The following is a 12,717-nucleotide window of genomic DNA, read 5'->3' on the forward strand; positions in this document are numbered from 1 at the left end:
ATTTAAAAGAAAAATAGGAAAGGAATATCAACGACCTTCTCACACTTTCTAGATTCTTACTCCTTTCAAAAATACCCGTTGGTTCTTCAACTCTCCGCCTCCTTCCCCTTCCTCCTCCCCCCGACTCTCTCTCTCTCGACCCAAAGAGCGAAGCCAGATACAGTGTAAAAGATTTGAGGAAGCAGTTATCGAGAGCAAACCTAAGTAATTGTATTTTCGAAGTTAAACTGTCAATGGAGACCAATCCAATAGCGCAGAGCAAGCCCCAAATCGTGGACGTGGGTTCTGTGGTGGAGGCAATTTCGGCCGATGATTTCGACGCCCCCCTCTACGAAGTCGAGAGCCTCTGCATGCGCTGCCGGGAGAACGTATGTTTTGTTTGATTTTATCAGAATATTTGTTATTTTAGAGCATTGGCATGTGCAAAAGCATTGTTTTTGGAATTCTTGTGTTATTTTTTGTTGCTGGTATTGCTGCTCTGTGTTTGCTATATCAATTTCCTGGCGATTCTTCAATATACATTATCTAGAAGTGGTACTAGGGTGTCTCAAAGCTGCAACGTTGGGTATTCTCTCTCTCTCTCTCTCATATATATATATATATATATATATATATATATAAATTTATGCTGTATGGTTGTTTGCGTTGTGACTTGTGAGGAATGGCGTACAAACTGTTGTATGTTTGCTGTTCTAAATTTCTGAACTTCACATGTCTGTAGAATGAGTTGTGTAGGTTGCATGGTCAAGACTCTAACTTTTGAGGGTCTTAACTCGTGAGTTTGGTAATTTATGTTTCTTGCTATGTTTGTTTTCTTTTTGTGTAGCTTTGATAGATTCAAGATCTCATCTTGTTGTTGTTCAAGTTCTTATGTTTTTTGTCGATTGTTTTTGGACATGAGTCCTGTAAATTCTGTCATGGGAAACATAGTTGTTTTTTGGTTCCTTATTTGTATGAGGCTCTTAATTTTTATGAGTTAGATTACCTCTTTATATTTCCCTCCATTCTATGTGTGCTTTTGTGTGTTTGTTACGCGTAGTGCAACAGTTGAATAATTGATCCTATGCAATGTTGCTGTTTACCTTTTCATGTTTTTCTTTTTCTCATTACAGGGGACAACTCGGTTCTTGCTAACTGTAATTCCACATTTCAGAAAGGTATTTCATTGAGCTATCTTGGTCGGATTTTTCATATCGGAGATTTATTTGTCTTCTCAAACTAACCATACAATTACTGTGAAAGACCAAAATTTGGTGCAAATTGGAGTAACGAATTCTTCCCTACATTTTTTATGTTTGGAGGACTATCTATCTTATAATCTACGCTTCTTCTTTCCCTTTTTCATTTTTTTATATCTTGTGTTACAGATATTGCTGTCAGCATTTGAATGTCCACATTGTGGTGAGAGGTAATTCAAACTAGAAGGGTACCCAGCCGATAGTTTTTCTTCTGAGTTGGTAATTCGTTGATTCTTATTCCCTTTTGTGCCTTCTGTCTCAAGGAATAATTATGTGCAATTCGCTGGTGAAATCCAGCCTAAAGGCTGCCACTACGTACTGGATGTTCCATCAGGTGATAAAAAGGTTGTAATCTTGAGGACTTGGATGTTGTCAGTTATGCTTTTTGAATGATAGAATGGGGCCATTTGAAATGCTCCAAGTTCTTTCTAAGAGGTTTCTTGTTATGCATTTTATGGTGTTCGATATTTGTTTTAGGTTTGATATTAACCACAGAATCTTGGACCTTGAACTATAAAGATTGATAATGCTGATATCGTTATATGCAGATGTTCAATCGTCAAGTGGTAAAATCAGAGACTGCCACAATCAAGGTACTTCTCTTTCCCACTTTGCTGCTTCACTACTTTTGCTGTCTCTCTCCAGATGCATGGATACATTATCTTGTATATAGTTATTCATTCAATGCTTGTCATACATGTTGAGGCTTTTCTGTTTGATCTCATTCTCATGTTGATTCTGCAGATCCCTGAATTGGAGTTTGAGATTCCTCCAGAGGCTCAGTGTGGTTCTTTGTCAACGGTATGCTATAGGCATCTCTTTAACATGGGAATGGACTCTAAAAGTTGACTTCTCTTTTGGTATCTGGTGCACTTGTGTTATTCAAATTAGTTATGGTTCTCCTGTATTTCAAAGCTAACCTGCATCATCTTTGCTTATTTAGTATTATTCCCTGATGCACTTTTAGGTAGAAGGGATTCTGGTCAGAGCTGTGGAGGGATTGGAGACCCTTCAGGAAGAGCGGAAGGTATTATTTGCTCATGTGTGCTTGTTTACTGTCAGATGTCAGCATCCTAATATTTATAACCTTTGGTTTCAGAGAGTAGATCCTCAGACGGCCGAAGCAATAGATAAGTTCTTGGTGAAACTGAGAGCTTGTGCATCTGGCGAGTCACATTTTACATTCACCCTTGATGATCCTGCAGGAAACAGCTTTATTGAGAATCCGTAAGAGATCCTCTAATTCTTAATAAAATTTATGAAAATGATATACTCCTTCCGTCCCATTTGACTTGGCTTGTATTCCTTTTCGGGGTTGTCTCATTTGATTTGGCCTGTTTTCTTTTTGGGTAATCAGTTTACATTAATTAAATATGGCACCACATCCCTTTACACTACAATCTTACCCCCTAAATAATCGTGCTGAAAAAGAAATAGGCCAAGTGAAGTGGGACGGGGGGAGTATAATATAACTCCTTTAAATTAATCTCAAACGTTATTATGTGTGGCAAATATATCTTATGATCACTTTAGAAACAAATTGCTGAATACACAATAACTGTTTTTTATATTTTTAATCATGCAATCTGAAATAGGTGTGCTCCATCTTCTGATCCGTCATTGACTATCAAGTTCTATGAGCAAACGCCTGAACAACAAGCAGCATTAGGGTATGTTGCAGACCCGTCACAAAGAGAAGTTGGGGTAGAAAACAACTTAGATGGCTCAAACAATGTTTCTCTAACACAGGAGGAACCACACGGCTCGGTTGGAGCAAGAGCTGGCCGCCGAGCTATTGCACAGGGTAACAGTGCAGAAATAGCAGATGCTTTATTTCGGTATTCAGCTCCGGAAGAGGTACATTTGCTTGTTTAGCAAAGCAAAACCAAGTTTGTATGCTATACTATGTTTTGGAGTAATTATCATAACTCTTTGTCATCACAGGTCATGACTTTTCCAACAACTTGTGGTGCTTGTGCCGCGAATTGTGAGTGTCGCATGTTTATGACAAGTATCCTTTCCTTTGAATTCGGGGTTTTGTCAACCCATTGCCGCATTTGGACATTAGATTAACCCATTTTGTCATATCAAAGTTGTTAGCTTAACTGCAGACAGATATCCCTTACTTCCAGGAAGTGATTGTTATGGCTTCCACTTGTGATGGCTGTGGTTATCGTAACTCGGAGGTTTGCATCACTATATGCCTTAATGGATTTTGGCCTATGAAAGAAGTTAGTTCCTTCTGCGACCTCCTATCATACCGATGATTTGTTCGTCTACTTTGCAGGTCAAGCCTGGTGGTGCTATTCCCGATAAAGGGAAAAAGATAACTGTTCATGTGAAGAAAATCAGAGATCTTAGTCGCGATGTAATAAAGGTATGTAGCAAGTTTTAATGCCATTAAAGGCTATTTAACAATGTACCTGGTCTGAATGACTTTGTAAACCATGAAAAAAACATAGCTTAATGTGGTGTCTTCTATTCCTACTTATATCCTCGATCATTTTATTAGTCGGATACAGCCTCTGTAAAAATACCAGAACTCGAGTTGGAACTGTCTAGTGGCACATTAGGCGGACTTGTTACGACTGTTGAAGGCTTGATATCAAAGATTGGTGAAAGTAAGTTTCTGGTTTCTCCTTAGCCGACTAGAATATCTTATGCATCAGCTTTTCTCTAACTTCCAACGCTTATTGTCAACTCGCAATCGCAGGCCTTGAGAGAGTACATGGGTTCACTTTCGGCGATAGTATGGATGATGCCAAAAGGAGCAAGTGGAAAGAATTCAGGGCAAAAATAGAGCAGGTGCAGATTCTTGAAACAATAACGTCATCTAGCATGCTTGTATCATTCATTATTTGAGTTCAGCATTGATTTCTTGATTTAAAATTTGCAGCTTAAAAGGTTGGAAGAACCTTGGACTTTGATTCTTGATGATGCTCTGTCCAATTCTTTCGTCGCCCCTGTAACCGATGAAATGAAGGAAGATACCCAGTTATCATGTGAGTTTGTCTTCATTTTGCATTTTCTTTTGGCTCTGGTGGATTTCGTTTCCCCCATTTGTGGTTTCCTGATCTCGCCATGTGCTCATGTTCAGTCGAGGAATATGAGAGGTCGTGGGAGCAGAACGAGGAACTGGGTCTTAACGACATGGATACGTCTGCCAGTGATGCTGCTTACGATTCTGCAAATGTTGAGCCAAATGAGAAGAGTGATGATGCATGATTCTTCTTTCGTCTGACATTGATACGATACAAATTTTTGTTATTTATAGTGTTTTTTGTTTTTGTTTTTGTAACATTATATTTTGTTGGTTCTATTGGGTTTTGATTTCTGATATTGCGCTTGTACACATCGTCACGTTGTAATAGTAAAGTTGATCTGGACTGTTTTTAAGTAATTTTCTTGTCTTTGATCAGCTTTAATGTGTGGTGCATATATATGAATTCAGTATATCACTTTTCATTACACTATTTTTCGAATTTGGTTGAAATGCTTTTTTCGTCACCACTATATATTTTCGTATCATCATTTACACATACAAAGATTGAACAGAAAATCACATGACTTGCGTGATCGCAATACCTATGAGATGATATAATGTGTACTATCGTGTAAAATTTACATTAATGTTTTTTATATATTAGGCTAAGAGAGGTGGTGGGGTTTGAATCTTAAACTTGTTTGTTTAGAGAATACCGGTATCTATCTATTTCAGTTTTACAGACATTTTCTAATCATGCTGACGCAAAATAAAATTTCGTCAGTTTCAATTTTATTGAGAAATTTATATTGCATCCTAAATAAAGTTCCATCGGTTATTCTTTTATTGATACTTTTTAAATCGAGACAGACTCAGGAGAAGAAGGGTGATTCTATTCATAGTCACTATTTTATTCACTACAATTCATTTCTAAAATAATAATAATAAATACTTATTTTTTTTTTTTTTGATCGGGCAAAGTCATGTTAGAGGTTAGTAATTAGTTTCCCATCCACTCCAAGAACCACCTTATCTCTCCCATTCACCAAATCCACCTTATATCTCCAATCTCCAATTCGCTCCCAAGAGGGATCGAACCCGGGTCACTTCACTTAAGTGAGGACCCGGTGGCCAGTGGGCTTCTATAGTTCATAATCCTCCATATATTAATACATTCTTGTATCCTATAATATTATATTTTAATAAAATCTCTCGCATTGTATAGCAATATCGTTCCTGCCTCCTGGTGTCATTTCTCCTTCATCTATTCATCTCTTTTCGTTCTTCCTTTCTCTAGGTTCTTTTCCGGTCGAATTGCCTCTACTCCACCTATTATCCATCCATCTTGCCTCTTCTTCCGTCGAGAAGTGGGCATATCAAGGCACCCAAAGCATTAATTAGACAAGAGGGGAGTCGCAGGAGATGTAGAAGAGATCAGTCCCCAACGGTAGGGATGTCAATTGAGCTAATTTATTGGATTTTGGACTAACCCTATTGGGCTGTTGGTTATTCGGATTGGAACTTTTTCAAGTTATAAGACTACTTTTTTAGTAACAAAAAAAAGACTACTTTTATTGATGACAAGTCATCAATGAACATAACTAAAAGACAATAAAATAAAATGTTAAAATTGAAAACAACCCACAACCGATTATTGTAAAGATTGCAGACCAACTTTAGTAACCTTTATTCTTACTTTGACACGTGGCACAACTTTGTCTCATGTGTCATCATTTACTTAATAATTTTTTCATTAATTTTGTAACTATTTTATACCATTACTTTTGTAATTAAAAATAGTCACATAAAAAAATGTCAAATTTGATTTCTGCTCTAGAAATTTTTTAATTGCTAATTACGAATATAAATAATTTTTATATATTTTTTAAATATAATAAAAATCAAATGTAAAAAGTATATCATAATAAATAATAATATAAGTAAATATATTTTAGGTTGAAAGAGGTCATTGATAAAACATAAGGTTGTTAAATTATAAGTTGTGTATGTGAAAGAGAGAGAAATGATTTTTTTTTTTGACACTTTGGGGGAGGAGGAGCGGTGGGGTTTGAACCCTGAACCTCACTGTTTGTAGATAGGAGTTCGCACCGCTTGGTGTCCCCTTGGGGACAGAAAGGAATTTTCTATTAAAAAGTTGGGTTGGTATATGTTGTTGATAAACAATTAAACATAGTCTAAATTTTCAACCATAACTCTAAAGTTTCGGGCTAGTCCATCGGGCTTAAAAAAGTTATAAAAAAATTAACTAATATATTTATCTTGATAATTTTATATTTATAACAAATAAATACACATAAATAAGTGATATTTCAATATCGATTTACATAATAACTACTATGCAACTCTTAGAGGGATAATGATGCATACATTTTTCTTAAATGATTATCATTTTTAATTTTTTTGCATCTAAATATTTATGTTAAATATTAGATTAAAAATACAGAGAAGTGAAATGATGAGTAAAACATTCGAGCATTAAATCAAAATAAATTTCACAAATCTTGGGGGGAAAAAATCCTTATTATACTAATTTTCATAAGCAAAGTAGTGAAGTTGAAAAATCAAATAACGAGACTTTTTTTTATATAAAATTAGGCGAACACATTGTTTTCGGGTCAGCCCTATAGAGCTCGTGTTATTTTTGAGTCGCCCCTATCAGGTTGCGGGATATTTTTGGGCTAACCTTATCGGGTTGAATTTTTTCAACCCTAACTCTCTCAAATTATTAGTCTATTCGGGCAAATTCACGGATTTCGGACTGGATTAACATCCCTAACAACAACGTTATCCACTTTTGAGAAGGCTAGTGATAAGCCTCCCGCACTTTTATTCCTTGATGGCTCGGTTCATCTTGCTCCTTAACTGCAAAGATTTCTTTAATGCCTATGTATTTTCATGCTCGCTGTTAAAGTATAAGCTAAACTCATAATGAAGATGAAGTTCATGTGAAAAGATAGAGAGAAAGACTGATTTTGATTATTGAAAAAACTCAACTAAGAATTAAAGATTGAAGCTCATTTATAGAGCAGTTACCACTGAAAGCTGTAGATACAACTAGATACAACTATAGATACAAAACTAAGTAACAAACTAATTAACTAATCTATGAGCTGACATGGAGCTGATTAGTTGAGCTTAGTTTTAACTTAATCTAATACACCCCTAGCAAGATTAAGTCTTCAAGAGTTCCACAAGATTTAATCTTTGGCGTAGATAACAGAACCTGTTTTCTGACAAAGGTTTAGTAAAGAGATCCGCAACTTGATCCTCGAATGGAACAAAACCTACCTCAATGGTGCCATCAAGAACCTTCTCCCTCACATAATATATATACACATCAACCTCGATGTGTTTAGTACGAGCATGGAAAACCGGGTTTCCAGCAAGAGCAATGGCACTAACATTATCAGTCCATAGGCGATGAGGGGGAGAGGGGGAGAGATAGATATACCTATTTCAGTACATAATGCATGTAACCACACAACATATGTGGTTGCATTTCCAAGGCTTCTATATTTTGATTCTGTGTTGCTTCGAGAGACAACCTCCTGCTTTTTAGCAGACCATGTGATCAAGTTATCACCAAGAAAAAGACAATGGCCTCCTGTGGAGCGGCGATCTTCTACACAGCTCGCCCAATCAGCATCGGCATAGCTGACCAAATGAGATGAGGACGATGGTTTGAATACCAGACTGAGTGCAGCAGTTCCTTTCAAATATCTAAGTAACCTTTTGCAGGCAGACCAATGATGATCAGTGGGAGTTGTGAGAAATTGGCTCAGCTTATTGACAGTGAAAGCGATGTCCGGTCTAGTGAGGGTGAGATACTGGAGAGCCCCGACAGTGCTCCTGTATAAGGTGGAGTCAGCAAAAGATTTTCCCACAGTCTTTGAGAGTTTTGTGGCTGTTGTGATAGGGGTTGAGCATGGCTTGCAATCCACCATCTTTGTCTTCACCAAAAGATCATGAATATACTTTGCTTGACAAATGGAGTATTGATCGTCTACTTTCTTAACTTCAACACTAAGAAAGTAGCTGACACAACCAAGATCTTTCACAGAAAATTTGGAATGCAAAGTATCAACAACAGAATTTATAACTTGAGTATTATCCCATGTGACTAGTATATCATCAACATAAACTAAGATAAGAGTCAGAGATGTTCCATCTTTCTTAAAGAATAACGTGAAATCAGACTAAGACCTGGTGAAGCCCATAGAACAAAGTTCAGACTTTAGAGTGTCATACCAGGCCCTAGGCGCCTGCTTTAAGCCATATAATGATTTCTGCAAGTGACAAACATAATCAGGATGTTCTAAGTTCTCAAATCCAGCTGGTTGAGACATGAATATAGTATCTGTGAGTGCCCCATTTAGAAATGCATTATTAACATGTATCTGTCTTATATTCCATCCCCTTGTAGCAGCAAGAGAGAACATAAGCCTGATAGTGGAGTGTTTAACCATTGGGCTGAAAATTTCTAAGAAGTCAACACTTGTTAATTGTTCAAAACCTCTAGCAACCAACCGAGCTTTTAACTTGTCCAAGGTATTATCAGGATTTAACTTGACTCTAAAAATCCATTTGTTGCTTATAACTTTCTGGTCTGGAGTAGGTGGAATGAGGAGCCAAGTACCTTTGCCCAATATAGCATCAAATTCTTTTTTTATAGCAGCAAACCACCCTGGATCTTGAAGAGCCTCTTCTAAGGATAAAGGTAAAGAAGGAATGGATGATGAAGTTGTAGGTGTAAGTTGAGCAAGTTGAGCAGGTGAAGTGATAGCAGCATAGTAAACTTTTGGTTTATGGATTCTAGCCTTAGCTCTAGTGGTCATAGTGTGAGTGTTGAGTGGAGGTGGAGATGGGGAAGATGATGGAGTAGGAGAGGCAACTGGAGACTGATGCAGTTCTGGTGATAGAGGAGAAGGTGATGGAGTAGGAGAGGCAGCTGGAGACTGATGTAGTTTTGGTGTGGGAGAGTGATGAAAATATGGAGAGTGTGATGAAATGGCATGAATTGGAGAGTGAGGAGGACTGATGTGAGGAGGAGATGAGTTCGGAGAATTTGATGGACTGGAGGATTGTGAAGTGACAGGTGTTGGTGTAGGATGTGATGCAGGAACAGGCAGGAAAGGCAAAGAGGAAGTGAGAACCCTATTAACTGAAGAAGAAGTAGAGGTAGTATCATGTGAAAATAGAGAAGTGTAAGGAAACTCATGTTCATCAAACTGAAGGAATATTAAACTGAATTAACGTTCCGCTTTGCCCGATGATCGTTTCTTGGATTATTATTAATTTATCATACAACGATTAATCCTAACATGCTCCTATGAATTTAACAGCTGCACGTTGGAGTTCAGAAATACCTGAAGAATTCCTAAGAATTCGTCAATCTGTCGCTGAACAGGTCAGCCAACTTCAACGCTCCGTTTGGCCCCTCAAACGTCCTCCAATCGTATTTTGTGCAGAAATACGACTTCTTCGTCTTCGAGAGAGCTTTCCGTGGCCGCCTGATTCGTCTGAATCGGAGTTCTGTGGAGGAAGTTATGGCCGTTTTACGGAGACTGCCAGAACTTGGTTTCCTGCGAAAATCTGACTCCAGCTCTGATCTTCTCGACTGTATCCCGCTCAGCTTTCACCGTTGGATGGACAACGATCTATGAAAGTCCCAAGAGAGAAATAAGCCCCACACATTTTTCTTCCCTGCGCCCCACAGTTCTCAAAACCCTAATATTTTATCAGTGTGTTTTCCTGAGAGCTGACAGCTGTATTTAATTAAAATTAAATACGTGTGGGCACAGAATTAGTGTAGGAGGCGTTTTTCTCTCCTTCTAGGGCTAGGAGACATTGGGCCAGTCCAGGGACCAGATACAAGGAATAAAGATGGGCCTCAAATAAATTAATTTATCTATGGTCAGCCCAGACCATAATTAATTTATAAATATCAGTTCATTCCACTAGAGAACCGATACTGACTTACCCCTTTATTGCCGGTGATGAGTCGGGGGGCTTGTATTTAGACTTATTAAATCTCCGTATTTAAAATATCCGACATCCATTAATTAATTAGAGCTCTGACAGCTTAAATTAATTAATCTCTTTATAAATCCTTAAGCAGTACCACTCAAACTTTATTATTACGCCTGAACTTAATCAACCTGCAGGGTTTAGCGTAATAAACCTTATTGAGCTCCTTAAGGGGATGTCATTATCCTATACCGGATACGGGTACTAATACAGATAATCAAATATCATATATTAACCGCTATCACCCAAGATACAGAGTACTCGAGTTAGCATTTAACTCTCGCCCATAGTAAGTCAAAGTGATATACGAATTAACATATATATCTGAATACTTATTAGTATTAAGATTTATGAGTCATCGAGATCTTGATTCTTCACTTAAGTCAGATAGAAGAATACATCTCAACTGTTGGTCCTATCAATACGTAATGACGTACCAGTATAGACAAGTAGCCAAGACAAACTACTTCCATCTATACTGCAGCCTAAACCAATAACTTATCCTAGAGTTATTTCGGCTGTGATCATATTATATCTCTTAAGGTTATTCCAATTATATGGTCTTCTGTGATCTACAACACACCATATAATCTACTTATATAGAGATAAAGAACATACATATGCAATCATGAACACAATCAGATAGGAGATTAGATAGTGAACTTAGGAAACATTGTATACAAGCATAAAACGTTCTTGCTTTCAGTATACAAATCCAACAATCTCCCACTTATACTAAAGCAAACTTTTAGTATACAATGCGTCTATTTACCAATCATCTAACACTTCTCCCACTTATACTTAAAGTTTCCTAAGTGGGTGGCATCAATCTGGCATCAATCGCATTCCCATCTTTCAATGACCATTTGCGATAAGCCTTTTGTGAAAAGATTAGTAGGTTTCTCCAATATGTGAGAATTTATTCATTGAGCACAAAAACCTCGATTTACGAATGATCGTATAACTTGGTACTTACTCTCCATGTGTTTAACCCCTTGTGGTTCTTGGATTCCTTAGAGTTCGCAACTGCACTTGAGGTATCACGAATGTGATGCTCCCACGCAAACTAGGAATTACCCTTAGATCCTGGAGGTAGTGGTCAAACCAAAAGGCTTTACCTCCCAAGAAAAAACACATAGCTCGAGGTAATTATTCTTTGTTCCGGTCAGCCTGGAAATCCGAAATCATATAATCCAAAAAGGAACTAAACTGTCTAACTGGTAGACTATCCTTATTCTCTAGTCAGGGACTTGAGAATATAATTTACCACAATTCAGTGTCCTTAACTAGGATTATACTGATATCTTACAATCATGCTAACTGCATAGCAAATATAAGATCTCGTACATAGTAATCCATACATGAAGCTATCTACTGCGGAAACGTAGAATACTGCCTTCATTTCCTCAACCTCAACAGGCATCTCAAGACATAGTCTTTAGATCAAGGAACGCCATATCTAAAAGGTAGCAATCCTTTCTTGGCGGTATTCATACTACAACGAGTATTCTCAGTATCAGTGTAAGACACTCGAGATAAGCCCAACATCTTTTTCTAGTGATCCCTTATAACCTTGATCACAAAGATGTATACTATACCTCCTTAGTCTTTCATCTGAAACTGTTCGGATAACCATTACTTTATGTCCTGACAATAGCTCCATATTGTCGCCAATTAGGAGGATATTATCTACATAAAATGCAAGATAAACCACATCACCGATGACACGAGAGCGATTGACACGAGATGCTTCTCTCCCTCCCTCACGTAACCTTCAGGTTGTTGCGCATGGATGTCCTTCCCTTTTTCAAGGAAATATATATGACATCCATTTGCCAGACCTCGATGGTTTAAGTGAACTGCTATGGGTAAAATGATCCGAATGTTCTGAGCATGGTACTGGCGAAAATATCATCATAACCTATACCCTCACACTGGGCATAACCTTTCGCCACCAGTCTAGCTTTAAAAGCTACGACCTTGCTCATTCGGGCTTATCATTCTCTTGTATACTCACTTGCAACCTATGGCTTTACGGCATTCTGGTAGCAAGATTCTCTTAGTATACAACCATATTCTTAATGGATTGCTCCATTGAGGCGTGCCAGGAATCTACATTCTCGTCTTCCACTAATTCCAAGTAGATATCTGGGTCGATTCTCTTATATTCACTACCAGAGACTGAATCCAAAGATTCTCCCAAGAATATAAATCGATCGGGTTGTCCCACAACCCTCCCACTACAATGGATCTGTGGTGGCACATGTGTGTCAACAGTGCGTGCAGTGTCTTGTGGTACAAAACTCTTGCACACTTGGCTTGGGTGATGGAATCGCCTGTCTAATGTCTTCAATTTCTTGAAGTACACTATCTGACTTGGATTAGTGATTACTCCCATAGTCCACTTCTAAGAACCGTGTGTCATTGCTAATAACCACCTTCTGATTC

General features: G+C 37.8%; 1 protein-coding gene across 1 annotated transcript; it reads left to right on the forward strand.

Annotated features, from left to right (window-relative positions):
- Nucleotides 1–34: 34 nt before the first annotated feature.
- On the forward strand, nt 35–4,656 carry LOC131026295 (uncharacterized). Its single transcript, XM_057956120.1, has 16 exons — nt 35–368; nt 1,113–1,157; nt 1,368–1,408; nt 1,502–1,583; nt 1,787–1,831; nt 1,983–2,039; nt 2,206–2,265; nt 2,338–2,465; nt 2,834–3,095; nt 3,183–3,249; nt 3,354–3,424; nt 3,526–3,615; nt 3,751–3,859; nt 3,952–4,043; nt 4,135–4,240; nt 4,336–4,656. The coding sequence occupies exons 1-16, from the start codon at nt 234–236 to the stop codon at nt 4,461–4,463; spliced, it is 1,518 nt and encodes a 505-aa protein (XP_057812103.1). The 5' UTR covers nt 35–233; the 3' UTR covers nt 4,464–4,656.
- Nucleotides 4,657–12,717: the final 8,061 nt, after the last annotated feature.

The sequence above is a fragment of the Salvia miltiorrhiza genome, chromosome 5, assembly GCF_028751815.1.
Source record: "Salvia miltiorrhiza cultivar Shanhuang (shh) chromosome 5, IMPLAD_Smil_shh, whole genome shotgun sequence".
NCBI lineage: Eukaryota > Viridiplantae > Streptophyta > Magnoliopsida > Lamiales > Lamiaceae > Salvia > Salvia miltiorrhiza.

Bases quoted from the DNA above. Each gene is read 5' to 3' on its own strand.
- LOC131026295 (XM_057956120.1), top strand. From the start codon at position 234: ATGGAGACCAATCCAATAGCGCAGAGCAAGCCCCAAATCGTGGACGTG. The intron at 1,158-1,367 runs GTATTTCATTGA...CTTGTGTTACAG, and splicing joins TAATTCCACATTTCAGAAAG to ATATTGCTGTCAGCATTTGA. The intron at 3,860-3,951 runs GTAAGTTTCTGG...TCGCAATCGCAG, and splicing joins GATATCAAAGATTGGTGAAA to GCCTTGAGAGAGTACATGGG.